This window comes from Pyxicephalus adspersus, chromosome 4, assembly GCF_032062135.1.
Source record: "Pyxicephalus adspersus chromosome 4, UCB_Pads_2.0, whole genome shotgun sequence".
NCBI classification, from domain to species: Eukaryota; Metazoa; Chordata; class Amphibia; order Anura; family Pyxicephalidae; genus Pyxicephalus; species Pyxicephalus adspersus.
This window is the reverse complement of record NC_092861.1, coordinates 39,689,105-39,706,934: the sequence shown is the minus strand read 5'-3', so window position 1 is coordinate 39,706,934 and position 17,830 is coordinate 39,689,105. Positions and strand designations below refer to the sequence as shown.

The window sequence follows — 17,830 nt, the reverse complement described above, 5'->3', positions numbered from 1 at the left end:
ACCTGTTGTTAAAAATGTACTTCTCAGGAAAGGAATACAGGAGCTGCAATTCCTATTTTACTTTTATTGGAGCAAACTGCATTCTTTCTTACACCTACAATTTCTTTCACTACTTGTGACAATGGGTCACTTTCCTTGCAAAAACAGATTTGGCACAGATTTATATAAGTAAGTAGTGAAGCAATCAAAAAAATGTCAGTCCCTGAACCTGCACAATAAATTCAAGGGCAAACATCATATTTATATCCTGACATATTCTCTTAAGAGGCGTCAGTCTAATAATGGTAAAGGAATTCATGGATGCTGATAACTCCTTGGAAATACAGTAATTAGTTTAGAATTGGGTTAAACAAAAAAGTTTCCGGATTTTACAGCCTAGAAGTGCTAGGCAAACTTTTACAATATAAGGCTGCTATTACATAGATCACTATGCTGTCAAAACCATTATGCAGATTACTTTGATGTCACTGTAAGGAGATTCAGAATAATCTATTCTCAGAACATTACATTTAATGTTAGTAGCGGAGAAAAAGGTGAGTGAAAAATTGAGTAACGAGTATAACCTGACAGTAAATCAATAGAAAGTCTAAAATTATTATTTAAAGGTATATTTGCATGCAAAAACGTGAAAATAAAACAAACCAATTAGTAAGTTAAACTGGCCATGCAAGTTTCAAAACAGGACATTATTACATGTAGTATAGGGCAGTACATTATCTTATTGTACCTGGCTATTTTTCAGAAATCGTTCCATTTGGGCACATATATCATGCTTAAAATTTGATTATAATATCATGGTCTTAAAATCGGAAGTCAAAGGTTTGCTCTGGGGTTGATATGCCTCTGTTGCATTGCTGGCTGAATTTATTTCAGTATGTGGGTTTTAAAAGGGTTAGCCCACCCACAACTGCAAAGGTGGACAAGTAAATATTGCAAGGTGATCTGGCTGTTGAAGCATCCAGGACATACAGAAAACAAGAGACTAGCAAAGTACTCTAGTCTTCATTTATAAGTAAAATATTGCATTTAGGTGGGCTGACACTATAAATAAAAATAAATCAATGAATAAAATGAACCATTCAGCAATATTTAATATGCAGATTGCCTCTACCAATTTCCAACTAATACTTTCAAATGCAAAGTGTATTGACAAAATGCCACCAATCAGAAATAATCCTTTTAATAAAATATTTTTTAATAATTGAAGTCCCCTTCTGTAGGGATATTTATGAGTGACTGACATCACTTTACTCTCCCAGTGTTGATGTGCAAAGAATTTCAGGAGGCCTGATGATTATTTTACAGAATCCATAACTGCATTAAATTTCATTTTAAAATAGTATGTAAGCTAATATAAGTTCATTACTTGTTGGCTACATACACGTAAGCAAAAAACAAAGAGCACGTGGGAGCTCTAAATTGCAGGGCTGAACTATTAACTTTGACTAGTGCTGTTCCCTGAAACTCTGCTTTAACAAGCCTTTAAATACCCGTATGAAATAAACAACCTTCCCTGTGCTGTGCTGTCATGCTTCACCTGATAAGGTTGACCATTTCACTGTGTTTTTCTATCGTTAGCAGTAGGCACAGCTGTGAATAGTAACTGGTTTATCAGCAATAGACAACAACAAGAAAAAGAATACCTTGTCTTTTCTCTAGCCCTTATCCGCATATCACGTAGAAAGTCAAAAAAGCACAGAAAGGCAACATTGATGTAGAACTGATTGAGAATTGGGGAAGTTGTGTTTAATAGCCATCACTGTTAATGCATTCTGCCATGCATAAAGTTATTTAAAGATAGGAGGTCAAGGGGGGTCTCTTGCGCTAAAATTCTGAATATGACAAACCAAGAGCTTGGATGACAAGCAAAGTCCAGGGCCAGACTGTAAAGAATGACCTGGGAATGGAACAGAAAATAACAGATGACTGCAGATCATTGATAAAGACAAATTTCAACCTTTAAAAGCCTTGAAAATAGCTGCCAGACACCAATGCAGATAAATGAAACAACAGCTTTGCAAAGATCTCCGATCAGTTTGTGCAAATTGCCCAGCAAAGCATTAAAACAGTGGTGTGCGTGACATTAAATATGAATAACGATGATGAATAAAAAGTGGAAAACAAGCCTAGGCTATAACTTTTCCTTGTTGCAGAAAAGCATTGGATTCTTTGTATCTGCAGGTCAATAAATGGCAGCTCCATTGTTACAAAAAAAATCAGAATTATTCTAGATATACAGATAGGTTTGCATAGCGCAGTGCACGGTACACTTTTATTTCTTGCTATGCATCAGATAAAATTCCAAGTATAATCTAATGGATAGCATTCAGGTCCTGTCAGGTTTCATTGCATTTTATCATATTTCAACTCTCTGACAGGGACTTTATGGGAAGGTGTTGATTTAACTGGAAGTTCTATTAAATACATGCTGAAAGATGGTAAAATATGACAAGGTGCTCTTAATAACTGAGTCACTAAATCCCTATTACTGTGGCAGCATAGTAATAGAATTTGATGTTTTACTTAAAAGAAAGTTAACTTATTTTTAGCTGTATATGAAGAATGACATTCTGCCTTAAATTCAAAATTTTATTTTAAAGCATACCTAAACTCTTTTATTTAAAGTAAAAGTAGACAACCCTTTTATTTAAAGTAAAAATTCTGTTTGGGTTTTTTTCAAGTGCATCAAAGGGTGTTGCACTTGAAAAAAACCCAAACAGAATTTTTACTTTAAATAAAAGGGTTGTCTACTTTTACTTTAAATAAAAGGGCAGCACTGCCCTCTAATTCTTGATCACCTAGGGGGTCAAGAATGAATGGAAGCGCAGAGTTTCCCTAGATACCTACGCCACGCATGCCGGGAGGCTCTTGGCTTCTCCTTCTGCGCATGCCCGAGATGGAAGGAGCCCTTTTATCAAAAGGGAAAAAATTGCCAATCTCACGCATGCGCAGGGATATCGGCAAGTTTTTTTCCCAATCTATGTCACCTGATCTCACACCTGCATCGGGTGACATAGCAAGAAGAACCTGGAAGAAGAGAGGAGAAGATGGCAGTGTCTGACGCTCCATCTGGGCTGGCCCGAAGACGGGCAAAAGGGACGACGTGGGAATCGACGGAAGAAACCTCTCAACAGATTGACTTCTCTGTGAGATTAAAGGTAAGTGTGGTTTTTAAATTTTTTTTTTTGAGTTTACTTCCTTTTTAAGTTGACAAATACACAAAATAAATAATAATATATTTATATTAATTAATACATTGTCAGAAGATGTATTCATGTTTTTAAAACAGGAGTCAATAAAAAAAAGCATAATAAAATTGAACCCCAGGCACACATATATAAATAAATACATATATTTTATACAACACATAGATGGGATAATTTGCCAAATGATTAAAAAAAAATTTCCACTTCAAAAAATTTGGGATCAAATTTTAAAATAATGTCTTTTAGATCAGCGTATTCGTCACCTGACAATGCTGATTGTCCTACAAGAATGGATGACAACATTTTGAGTCAACACTCCCAGATTCTAGTTAGCTAAGAGGTGTCAATTTTTAAAGGGCTCTTTTTTTGCCATGGTAGATTGGAAAGTTAAATTTTCCTCTCGATTACAGTATAACAACGGACATGTCATATTTAATAATTTTTTTCTACTTGATATTGAAGCTTTAGTTGCTGTCTTGTCCTATTCAGCTGTCAGATATAATGATGCTTTTTCTGTGTCACTGTCTTTCTCTAATGTTCTATTCACTCACTTTTGAAAAGCTTGTGAAATATGCAGTGTTAAGTAAAATATTCAGTAGTCCTGATTTATAAGCTAAATCTGACTAGGGAGTGTTTCTTAACTGTTATGTGCAATTGCAATTAAACAACAACACTATTGTTGTTTATAGATTATATAAATTTATAATAGTTGTAAAACCACACGTACGCAAAAAACAAAACAAAAAAAACATTGCATACCAATGACAGTAGTTAATTTGTAACCTTCTATTTAACATTGAAGATTTAGCTGAATCGTTTTTCAAGAATCTGTTTGATGTTTGGTTGCAGTTAAAAGTAATCATTGATTTTATTCAGTCATTTCAATATTTTAGAATTTTTAAAGCAATAATTGAGAGGGAAAAAAAAATCTTCTTTTGCTGTGGCGATCAAGACTGAATGAGAGCTCCTGGCTGCTCCTTCTGCGCAGGGCAGAAGACATTTTCCTTCATTAAGGGGAAAATGATGCTGATCTCAGACATTTGCAGTGAGATCAGCTCTGGTTTTTCCCTTTACAGCGATCGTTGTCACCCAATCTTGCGCAAGCGCAGTGCGAGATCAGGTGACATAGCAAGAAAAGAATCGAAGATGGCGGCAACCATCACGCAAAGATAAATTCAAGGATGGCGCAGGACCAGATCAAGGAAAGGTCCAGCCCAATCCAGGGATCTGTGGGATTAAAGATATGTGTGATTTTTTATTTTTGGTTTAGTTCCAAATTATGAAAGAGGTGCCTGAACAAAGATCATTAATTTGTAATCATTTCATGGGGGGCGGGAGATCACTGTAAAAGCTTTTTTCACATTTTTATCCAAAATTGCACTATAGTTATTTTCCAGCTTGTAATCAGGGATGCAACTGTTTCAAGGCCAGATGCCATTAATACCCAGGCCAAGTGTCCAAGTGGCCAAGTATACAATATTAATTTTTAAGAACTCCAAAGGCTTTTATTTGGTAATAAAAACTTTGTTCTGTTTTAGTAATACATTACAAATGTGCATTTGTTTAAGTTTTGTTATTGTTTTTAAACTGTAATTGTATCTGACAAAAGCAGTAGTGGACAGATAAACACCAACACCTTCAAGCTTCAGTGGCATATGCAAGCTAAAGACTTACTATTACTATGACGATAGTTGTATGTTAGGAGCCACCCTGATTGCTTTACAATTATGGGGAACACAGCTCTCAGGGACAGCTAGGACTGGAATTCACCAATTGGAAAAAGTGTTGGTTAGAGACTTTCAAATGTGAGGATGTTAATTGTTGTTCCTCAACACAGGGTGTAGTGCCAGGAAATGTTACAATTTGGAGATAGGAAGGGGTTAACTAATATGTAAAACTTCAGTTTACTAAAAAAATATTCTGCAGCACAGCTTGACAGTTTTTATTAACAAAATGCCATTGTTCTATGCCTGCGATCATCTGATTATACAAACAGCGCAACATAGCAAGAAATGTGAGAAGTATTTAGAGATGTTATCAGTGCTAGCAATCCAGCAACAAATTCACTCGATGAATCAGAAAAAAGCCACTTAAATTTACTAAAATATGAGCCAACTATATGCCTATAATGGTGAAATGGTTTAAGCAGCATTAAAAAAGTAACCCTTGCATTGTAGGGGGTGTCTCACTGAAAGGGTAAATGTTTATTTTTCTCCAGGGGCATATAAAAAGGACTTTTATTCTTCACTCCTGCAGGCTCCTCCTTAGTGTGACTGATCTGAAAAGACGCTTTGTGCTGTGCTATATGCAGGACCAGTAAACTTGTTTAATAAGTAAGGATTCTGAGGGCCCATGCAAATCCTCAAGGATCAAAGAGAGAAGAGGTGTGCGCTAGTTATGGATGTAACAAACAAAGTAAAAAGTCCTTTTACCATTGTGCCTGGAGGCAAAGCATTTTTTAAAAACTGTACAATTTTTTAAGCCTTACCAACTCACTATGTAAACTAGATATAGTTGGAAAGCATGCCCATCTATAGAGATTAGATTACTGAATAGTTACTGTTCGCAACAGTGAGCAGTGCTGTACTGCTCAGAGCAACCCCTATTCATTCAAGTGGCAACTGAGGGAGAAGCTACATGTGCTGCACAGATAGAAGACATATAGTTAAATTCAATCTCACTTACAGAGAGGACAAATTACTACATAACTCCTACATACCTGAAAACATCATCATGTGTTGAAAATTCCAGGGAATTCTCTTCCTCCGACCCAGGTTCAAGAAAAAAGTAAGAGGGTATATGTTACATGCCCTTGCTACAAAAATTGAAATCTGATTTTCCCAAATTAAGGAGAAACAAAATCATTGGCCATAGAACTGTATCAGAAATACCTGAGAGCACTATGTCTATTGAATCATTTATTACAGTGCACTTTTAGACCCTGTTTTGACTAAAACTGTCCTCACTATGCCTACCATAACTGAATTGAAAAGATGAGTGGTTATATACAAGTACAGTATTGTTTCTTTTACAGGAAAGTAATCATTATGTTCTTGCTTCCCTTTCTATAATTTAGATAGTTCTGAATTAAAATCCCCATGTTTTTGTTGCAATACTAGTTATTAATATTAGATTTAATGCATTTAAATTCACATAGGACACAAAAAAACCCGTAAATATGAAGTAGTAATCTTCAGGAATAGAGTACATTACATGCAACCCATTTAGGGCCATGGCCCATTAGCCATTTTAAAGCAGCAATTTGTAGCAGGTACAGAATACCTATTCTATCCCTTTTTTGCTGCTAACATATAATTAACTGCACTTAACATAAGGTTAGTGTTGCTGAAAATACAGTGATTTGAAGCTCAGTTGATTACTTATGACTTGTAGCCACATTTAGAACTAGCCACAAAATTACCATCTTCGGTAGCTAATCATGTTGGGTGTAGCTGCACAGGTAAAGATCATCACCGACTACAGTAGCCACTTTGTAGATTGCTACAAATCGCCAAAACAACCCAAAGTACACTATAATTGCTATACATCGCTGCTAAATAGTTGCTCATGTAAAACCATCCCTAGGTTAGGTTCAGACTACTGGCATTTTACTATGAACACCTACTTTTAAAGACTAGACACACCGAAGCAGGAACAGACTGTCACTGCTTGGCTTTTTTCAGGTATTTGCAAATGTCTGTACAGGTGTTTGAAAGCAGCTGCAATGTTGCTACCTCCTATGTCCATAAAAAAAAGCATAATGAACAGGTCTAATAGGCACAATGTAAGCATTTTTTCAGGTGGGTTTAAGCAGGTAAATCTGTTTAAAGCCACTTGCAAAAACTGGAAGCACAAACTTGATTTTTTGGCCATTTTAACTGGAGAGTTCTGATGGGGGCTTAAGTGCAGTTTAATCATATCCCATTCAAATGAATGTGAGAGGTTGGGAATCAATTTTCTGCATGGTAGATCATGGCGCAATTCTTAAAAGCGCCATGCCACACAGATGCTCTTTAAAGATTTGGGTCACAGTCGCAATCACATGCAAATCTATTTGTTTGCACCACAGTTCGCCCATGCCACACAGTAGCGGTTTGCGCCTGGGAGAGGAAAACCGTGCGGTTTAACACTACAAGTGTAATAGGGCCCTAAGGCTTTTTTTAAATTTATGGATTAGTGGTTTACCATTGAGTATCTGCTCCTTAACTGCTAGTATGTGAATAGGTCATTTATCTAAAGGACCTAGTATAAACATTTGCAGTTGCAGGACAGAACAGTTGTAAAAAAATATACCTCAAGAGTTTACTAGATATAATTATGGACAACCATATAAAAAATGCTTTTATCCTGCATTAAAAAGATGACTAAAAATGCTTGATTAAAATTTGTTCTAAGAGGAGGTATATTGTCCTGTTGTACTGGCATAATCATCATTTGTGAGGAGCAAGTTAACTAAATTTGTCAGTTACTGCACATTAAAAAATGTAAGAAAAAAAAAGTCACATCTCCTGCACTTGATAGCCTGTGTATGGGCAATTTTAATAGGCATTACATAGGATTTCTTTGTAAATGACCCCCTTTTGCACCATTATCACAATATATTCTGTAAATGAAATTAACTGCTGGCAAGCATATCACTGTTGAAATAATATGCTGATATTTATGGATATAAAAGAATAATACTTCCCTTCATCACAAAACATTAAAGGCATAATCTGTGATTAATTCCATACACATATGGTTAGGTTTTGATCAAAGAACAAACATTGAATATCAAACCTGTTAATGGTCCTGGGTAGACAACCAAAATCAATTTAACTATAATGTGCATAAAATTAATGTGGTGAACCAGATAACACCCCCTCGTTAATCCCCATTTATGACTTTAAGGGTGAAAAACTTGGCTTGCCAATTTGCTTTGAAAAAAGGATACAAATGCTCCACATATAAAGAGAGCATTAAAAATGTGATTCTGGAAGGTAAACAGAGCCAGCCCCATGTAACAGAAGATGAAGTTCTCTGCCAAGAAGTTCATGAATTCAAACAGCTGAAAGCAAAAAGAAACAGAATTAAATTAGAATTGGAGACATGACATTTTTCAGCCTATTGAACTACGATGTGAAATGCAAATTTACAGAATATCCTAGTGGGTTAATTGGCTGCAGTCCAAATCGTCCCCATGGGTGTTTACTCATTCTTGTGACTGTTAGGGAAATTAGACTGCAAGCTGCCATGAGGTAGGGAGTGATATGAATAGTAAAATATTCCACATTTGCATTATATCATATTACCATTTGAATACGGCATCCATCCAGATCCTTATTTTTAGGTAAGTTATGTCAGACAAACCAGTCTGCACAGCAAGTTTTGTAACATTATTCTGAATTCTGCAGCTATATTGCATAAAGGTCTACTAGCATTTGGTTATTATTAAATAACCAACCAATCAGCAAACACCAAGACAGACAGTAAACAAGCATAGACATACAAAAGCCTGAGATTATCAGCCCTTGCCATAAATATAGACATTTTAAGGGTAGCCCTTTTACAATAGGGTGTATGTAAAGACAAAAAGAGACTTAAGTTATGTACACACGTTCAATACTTTCCACCAACAAAAGACTGAAAGATGCATGAAGGAAGGCTATACATACAGCACCGTTCTGCTCTATGGAGAGGGAAGGGGGGAGAATGAATGAGCGGCACCCTGCTGCGCTTTTTTCCCTTCACTTGCATTGCAGTCGTTTGTTGTCCACCGTTCATGGATCTGCCAGGACGGATCCATGAACGACGTCAGACAAGTACTGAACACACATCAGACTCTTGTCCGATACTAGCCCAGAAATGATGATTGGGTGAGAATCATCTGACCTGTGTACGTAGCCTAATCCCACTCTTACCTTGCAGTGTTAGTGTACCAGATTTAAATCTTGATCAGGACACTATCTCCATAAGTCTGTGTTTCCTCTCACATCATAAAAACATATCAGCATATTAATTGAATACATTGGCCCTTTTTTTTTAACATTTCTTTCTAAAAAATGCCTGATGACATGGGAATACCATGTTTTCCCTTTTGTGGCTGACAAGCACAGTTCAGCAAGCAAAAGGGACAATGCGATGCGGTGCATACGCATGATGAGCCTGCACTTCCTAAGTGTAACATGTAACATCACAGGCTGTTTTTCCTATACTGCTTTGATGTTTATTAGCAATTTATTTACACACAAAATTAAAGGACAATAAAAAGAATTAAGATAATATTAATAGTTATGAAAAGTGTCACTGAACTTAAATTATTTTAGGAAAAAATGGTGAGAATTTGTTGAAACCTCTTCTGTTGACTGGATTGATATCCCTTTGCTATTTGAACTTTGTATGTCTCAAATCATCATATCCCTCACACACAGATCAGTAATGGAAACTGTCCTGTCAAACACATTTTTTGTGAAGGAAAAGGTCACTTATTGAGCTTTTCTTTAAAAGGAGAATAAAACACTTGCCTAGTCTTGAAGAAATTTCACAAAGTGGAATTCTATCAAAAAGAGGATTCAGGACTAGCAGTAAAATCCATAACATCTACATTTGTAGTATTGTTAGAGTGAGATCCGTATGCACAGCTAGCGATATGCTATGTTCTTCTGCAATTTTACCGTTCAGAAAAAATGCAGAACAGAACAGAAGAGAAGCTGAATTGAACTACTCTACCTAATATTTTAAGTTACATGTGTACTTTCCGATCACTCTCCTGCTATGACAAAAATGGTGACCGACTGAGTGTACCACTTTACATATTTTCCAGTCAAGTCAAATTTCATTAAAGGCTACATTTAGGTTGGGCAAAAAGCAGATTAACAGCACATCTAACCAAAGTACAACCAGATATTTGTTTTTAAATGAGTGCAGGGGGTGCTTCTGAGTTTTCAAGGTAAGAGTATATGACGGGGCCTGGTGAGCATAGAGTTGCACTTTGCATGTAATGCAATTTAATTATTGCATAGTATATAGCATATAGTGTATAAAACTTAGCACTATGTGTATAGCAATATTGTAACTCTTCATATTTCTATAATGGAAATCATGCTAAGGCATCTTAATATATTTAATATATAGACAGAGTGGGGTTATAAGAATAACTTTTAAAGGTCTTGATCAGTGTGGTATAGCCCATCTATAGTGAATGTACCTAGAAGAGGAATGGTACCAACATAATGTGGCTGTTTGTGTAACCATATACAGAAAGGTTATCTGCTTTGACATTGACATAAACTTGTTCATTACCTGAGCCAGTGGGCATCTTTGATTGATATTCTAATAAGAGTTTGGGTAGCTTGGAAATCTAAGAGAATGGAGGTGAAATATATGCCACCTAACTTCCCTATACCTACAATTTTAAATGGAAATCTGCTTTTGGAGCATTTTGCTACCTTCAAAATAGCTGCATATTTTAAATGTATGACAATGGGGTTGATTTACTAAACAAATATAGGTAGTGTATTTAACAAAGTGAATTTTCTGGTTGCAAATGATATTTTACTTAGCTTAGTGAAAGCAGTGAAAATTTATTTAGCAAAGAATACATAATGTACAATTTGCAAATAACCCATACAATACATAATGTGCAAATAAATCTTATTTATTTATATATAAATATTTTTGCTTGAATATGTTAAAATAGATGAAGCAGCAGAGCTTCACCACATTTTCATATTTTTTCATTTTTGTAGCTGCAGTACTGAATACATGATGAAGGTGTGTTCCTAGACCCAACAGGTCTAAGCATTCAGGGTAAAGGTTATAAAGCAAAAGAGGGAAAAAGGCTACCAACTGAGAGATGTACAACTGATTTGTTACATATATATATATATATATATATGCTTGACCGCTTTATATTATATATATTTAATATTCTTACTGTGCTTGGGTGAAAAATAAAAATCCTTAAAGAAATACTAATGATACAAGATATCAGAAGGCTTTGAGAACAGTTTATGACCAATACATAACTTACCAAGTACTAAGATGATAATGAGACTCTTTCGAGCAAGGTCAGGAGAAATAACAAATATCTTGAAAAAATAGCTACCTTGGGCATAACACAATGCATGTATCCATACCTTGGAATTTTGTTTTCATGTTTAGTTGCATTTTTGAATGTTTTTACATACATTTGCTACATCTAAAATATATTTAAGATAATTAGGTGTCTCTTTTTTTGTTAGTTAGCCATTATAAAACAAAATAAAAAAAAAAATAAAAAAAAAAATAAAAAGCAGACTTCCGCAGATATTTGTATATCTTCCTATTCGAGCACTGAAACAAGTATTGACTTACACAAGGAAGAAAATTGACTCACTTTCTTTGCTAAATTATTTGTTATCAAGCAGAATGTGCCAGCTTTCATTGTTGTTCTTTACAGGGGTCTTACATTAGAAAAGTTTGCAAAATGCATGTGTGTTGATGCATCACAGTGCTTTAAAAACAGCCCATTTGAAATTTAAGGAATGAAGGTATGCCTGCAATTGATGGAAGGAGCAAGTTCATAGTTACGTAGTCAGGCTCATCAAGTTCAACCACTAGGGAAATAAACATATCCCAGATAAAAAATGCTATGGACAAAGTTGATCCAGAGGAAGGCAAAAAAAAAAAATAAACCCTGGTACAATTTGCTCCAACAGGGGAAAATCCTTCCTGATTCCCTGAGGCAATTGAATATTCCCGGATCAACAATCTCTGTTATCTTTACTTTAAAGCTTTAATACCCAGTTATATATATATATATTCTGTTATATGTATATATATATAGTTTTAACAGGACACTACAAGAACAAGATGAAAAAATATTGTATGTGTACTTTATTTTGCCAAAAAACTATCTACAAAAACAGATACAGTCTACAAAGATAGCACACTTCTAATCCCTTTGTACTTACATGTATTACATTTTTGTTTCTAAGCCTAAATGTTTCTTCTTACAGAGCAAGTTACAAAAAAAGTCAACAACTTCAACATTTTGTCTATGGTTTACAGTGATTACTGCACAAGGAGTGGCTGTTAGTGGCACTGCAAAACTGGACCTTGGCTGTCAAGCTACCATTGGATCGTGCCTGGCAGGAGAAGGTAATGGACCAACTAAGTACGGTAATTGAAGACCTTCTGTGCATATGTTTCTAACCATCACAATGTTTACCATGGAGGATCTTCTTGTTACAGTACTTCCCTTCCACCACATTCCAAGGACTTTACATTTACACCTGCTGGATTCATGAAATCTGTAAGCACCCAATCACATATGCTCAGGTCTTCTAGCCTACGACAAAGTATAATCAGTTTTGTAAGTTTTGAATAGAGCCAAAATGGGATATAAATATTGATATTACACACAAAGTGTATTCCCTAAAGTACTGTAAACAGCAATGAAATGTAAAATACTAGAATCCATCGCAGCCAACCATGTTTACACAGGTAAGAGAAATGTGAAAATGTAAAGGAAACCTAAAGTTTTGCTATTGCATAAACCTGTTCGTGTCAAATTACCATGCAAACTAATGTTTTATACAAGATTGCAGAAACTATATTACTCCGTTACATAAGTGTCTTTCTCATAAGAGTACTCATGAGATGGCATTCTCTTGATCTTTCACATATACATTTTCCTTTTATTTGGGTGTTATATCAGCTGCACAGAGGTCACAAGGTTGGTTTTCACTAACTGATATCACAAACATTACCATGGAAACCAAGGCCTTACCATACAAAGCTAAGGATGGGAAAACTGATCAAATGTCAGTTGGCTCATTGTGTCCGATTCTCAACACTCTGTTATTTAGATATAGCAGCACTTACTTTCTTTTATAAATGCAGATCATTCCTTTTCAATCAAAGCTGATACACAACATCCTTTTATTCAGATATAAACAGGAGCTGTTGTTGTAGCAAATTAAGAAAATAAATCGGAAAATGTTCTGTTATAATTGTGTGAATAGCTTTCTGACCCTGCCAAGATTAGGTATTGGTAGTTTGTGAGAGGCATGGCAAAGTAAAACTCCAAAGAACATCAAGTATTGTATTAAATGAAATTGACCCCCCCCCCCAAAAAAAAAAAAAGCTTTATTTCTTTTCATTTCTAGGGTAGTTGACACAAAAATGTTCTTCCTTTCTTTTGTGCTCTCTATAAGAATATGTAGAACCAAGGGAACCATAGTACTCGGCTCTTAGGTAAAAAATGACATTAGTTTGGGAACCAATTCTGCTCATTACTTAGAAGATATGAAAAGAGTTTGTGGTTTTAATACTGGAAGACAATAGGAATTCAATGTCCTTTTATTGGTAATTTGAAAGGTTGGTACATGCAAAAGCTCTACAAAGAGCAGGTGTTTACTAGGTCCTTTAGACTGTAAGACAAATTAATTTAAATTGTACATTTTAATGAGCATGAAAAAGAGAATAAAAGTGGAAACAAAAGAATTAAAGAGAGGAAGCCCTTGTAATTATAGGTGTTTTGCTAATAGGTGGCACACATTAAACACAGTAGTTAGACTCATTTTATGAAAAAAATAGCAAGACAAACAATGAAAAGCAAAGCATTAACCCAATCTTGAAAATGAGTTAAGAAAACATTTTTTTATTATCCTTATTTGATAAATACAGCTAAAACGTTTCATGGGTCAAACAGATTCTTCTTCATCAGGGCCTAATTAAATATTTTAGTGGACTAAATGTTCTCTTTTGGTGTAAAATAAACAAACTGCCCTATAATAGGCTGTAAGGCTATTTTTTACAAGCAAAGCAGAAAAAAAAGAAAATGGGCAATAAAGTATTAGAAAGGCACATGAAAACATAAACACACATGTAATATTATATGATTTCCAACCGGACCTCTGATCATTGGTGATCTAATCATGTTGACTGCTGCACCCATGCATCTAAAGCTCCCCAATGCTAATCACATACATTGAGCTTCTAACGATTACCAATTAAATAACAATATCTGAATTTAATGTTACATACAATGAAACATTACATTTATATGATATCTGAAAATGTTAAAGGGAACATAGAAACAAAAACAAGAGGTGATCTAGAAGACTAGTTAACCAACAATTAACCAACATGTCACTCTAAGGTTCAATCATAAAAACGTAAGACTGGATCATGTTTGGAGATTGAATTGTTAGACAAAAAATTGGACCTTTATATATAATGTATTTAAATAATTTCAGAAAGCCAGCAATATATTATTATTACACAGTATTCATATAGTGCTGACATATTACGTAGCGCTGCACAAGTTCATAATATTCAGTTCAGTAATATTACTAGCTGCCTCTTAAAGGGGCTCACAATCTAATGTCCCTACCATAGTCATTACCACAGTCCAGGGTCAATTTAGGGGGGAAGCCAACTAACCTAACTGCAAGTTTTTGGAATATGGGAGGAAAACGGGGTACCCAGAGGAAAGCCACAGAAACAAACTCCACGCAGCTAGAGTCCTAGCTGAGATTCAAACCTGGGAGAAAAAAAAAAAAAAAAAGAGTCCTGGCCGAGAGCTTACCTGGGACATACATAAATACTTTATGCCTAATAGTATGGAAACAATTCATGTTTATTTATATTTATTACAATGACTTTCCAGCCCTTTTTCTTTAGATCACTCTGCTCCCTCTCTCAGCAGTGTATTTGCAGTCTTCCAGCCTTCTAATATCAGCACAGAACACTTGCTCTCTGTTTGCATTAGATGGTTAGAAGGCTGCTAAGTCACTTCCAAAGCTGCTGAGAAAAAGACCATATCCCTACTACAGTGTTTCTTTTATTAATTTAAAGGAAACATTTTCCACATGAAGACTACATGTCGAAGGCATTGTGTATTTGCTGCTTTTTAAAAATATGTAAATACTCGAATTCCCATAGCCTGGCATCAGGTCAGCTTTAAAGAGTTGGGCTTTTCCAAGACAGGCAGCTCAAATATACCTAGAGATGGAAAATAACACAGGATCAGGCAGTGATGTGTAAAGGGCAGGAAAGATCTCTGCAGCACTTCCATCTATATCTCATTTTGTACTTGGTGTTTTCTTAGTGCTTGTGTTGGTTCATTTGATGCATTGACTTGTGTTAGGAGTCATAAAAACCCTGTGCTGCATTGCAGTAATGTGTTCTCAGTTCTTGTAGCTATATCTTAAAGCCACTGATGTTACTTAAAGGATCACAGATATCAAAAGGAAAAGAGAACAAACCCAAGTGGGTCTTACTGCAGGACCTGTGTTAAGAGATTAGTGTTACTACACAGTCATGCATTTTACATATCAAAACATTTGGTTCATTTCTTTTACATGTTATTAATGCTAAACTTTGTGTTTTGCATTTTAGCCACTTTTCAAGTCTAAAAATGTACCTAAGGACATGAATAATCCAGCAGTCAAGCCTGAGAGCTGACCACAGGAATTGCTATCTGTGAGGCTTTGTCATTTCACCTGTGCTTCTAGAGAAATGTCCTTATCTTCCTGAAACACTCACTTCTTAGTCTAGACATTTAGTGAGTGACAAAATGCTCTATTGTTCTGCTTTCTGTTCATTTTAGACTTTATTTTCCACAGAGCTCATCACTTGCCTTTGATGAATACATTTTATGTAGTCCACTTACTCCATAACACAATTTGAGAAAGCTTATACAGGTGACCCGATCAGACTAGACTACTAATGCATGCAATGACCCCCTTACATAAAATGGTATGTATTGTGAGCGATTAGCAATGGCAGGCTGGCAGTTATGTAACTCCACATGTCAGACTCACTTTACAGTCCCTGCCCCTATCTATAAAGCAAAAAAGCAAAAAGAAAACAGTGAAGACAGTGTCTTGTATTAATGTTTGCTCCAAAAAAGGCTTTTTTTCAGGGGATGTCTTATTTTTTCATGAACAACAATCAACATTTATTCTTGAACCAAAAATCTACATTTATTCAAATATAGTCATGTCATCATCTTCTGGAACATCTTCATAACCCTCCATACCAATAATTCCATCTTGAATTTCTTGTGACTCCATTTCCTTTGGAACCAATGGCCCCAATTTCTCATGTCTAGCATAGAGCTTTCCTCAAATGAGCACCTATTTTCTATGTATTTATATATATTGTAGATTATTTTTGGGGTACAGCTTATTTTCAAGGTGGGGCTTATATTTCAAACATCCTCAAAAATACATAAAAATCATATTAGGTCTTATTTTCTGGAAAACGGTAACAAATATATGTACAGCCTCCTGGCCAACATATAATCTTGGCTACTCTCAAAACCAAATTTGTCTCTGTTAAGAAACCACAGACTAACCCAAAGACAATCTAACTCACAGTCAATGCTGATTAGTTCATGGTGTGAAAAAAGGCTTCTGGGTCTGAGGAAAATTTGGGACCCAGAATTAGAATCCATCCCACCGTGCACTTGCGGATTCCCAGTAAAACCCAGCCTAAGCAGAATTTTCAATAACAAGGAGAGAAACCTACAGGTTTCCCTGGAGAAACATCATTGTTGGTTTTATGTCAGAGGTAGTACCTAGCTACCATCCAGCACTTTACCTAGTAACTTGAATGACCTTGTTGTCACCATGTAACACCATATATTGAAAACTGATAAAAAATATCTGTGGATTTTAATTCTTGTAATTCTCGTTTAAATATATTATCTAGCATTCACAGTGACATTTTGATAGACATTTCATATAGCTTAACACAAACTGTTTGCAATGGAGCATGTACTAAAGGGCATATATAATCATGTATAGATATATGTTTTCTTGTAAATCCCCAAACCAGTGCTCATAGAACAGCTGTGTAATACCAATAGAACATCACTGATTTAAACCAAATCAAGATGCTTATAAACCTAAAGCCCCTCATACATTATACAGTTTGAGTGCAGAATTTCCTTTAGATCTACCATCAACTATATACAGCAAAGGCTTGTTTAGTGTGAAGTATTAAAGGACAGAAAGAGACTCCAGTAAGCAGAGTTTCCTTTCTTAGGATTTACATAATAGGGTGGCTTCAAACATGCTGCCCGGAGCTGCCCTTTCTTCATTTCATATCACATTTTTATTATTATTATTATTATTTTTAATAATAATAATATTTGAAACATACATGTCTCAAGCTTTACCTGGAACAGTTGCTTTCTCTAATTTTTATGGGTCTCTGCCAATCATCATCCTTGTATTATGTCCCAATTGTCCAGAACATTTGTATTGACCCCGCTTCCTATGTTTTGTAGGGAGTGTAATAACGTGTTTAATCACTGCAGTGTACTAACTTAGGCTTGATCTACAAAAGCTGTGACATTTACCATTCCAAGAGCATACTGGCAACCACTAGGCACCTGTTAGGCTTATTCAGACTGCAAGAGCCTATCAAAGCCAAGCTTTTTCACCAATTTGTTTTAATGATACCACTTGAAAAAAATAAACCTAAACAACTTACGGTGACAAGTTTCAGTTCAAGTCTATGAAGACTTGAAGGCTACTAAAAACACTGCTACCTTCTACTACTTAAAACAGGCTGCCCAGACTTTTACTGATAGCTGGATGGCTCCAGAAAAGTACTAGGCATTGCAACTAGCTAAAAGGACACTGCGA

General features: G+C 35.4%; 1 protein-coding gene across 1 annotated transcript in view; it reads right to left on the bottom strand.

Moving 5' to 3' along the window:
• The window catches only part of SLC9A9 (solute carrier family 9 member A9), a gene marked incomplete in the record, with an annotated part of 338,107 nt that overhangs the window by 139,034 nt on the left and 181,243 nt on the right, over positions 1-17,830 (bottom strand). Inside the window, 2 exon segments of the mRNA XM_072407908.1 lie at positions 5,926-6,037; positions 8,140-8,253. Coding sequence (XP_072264009.1) covers positions 5,926-6,037; positions 8,140-8,253 — 226 coding nt within the window.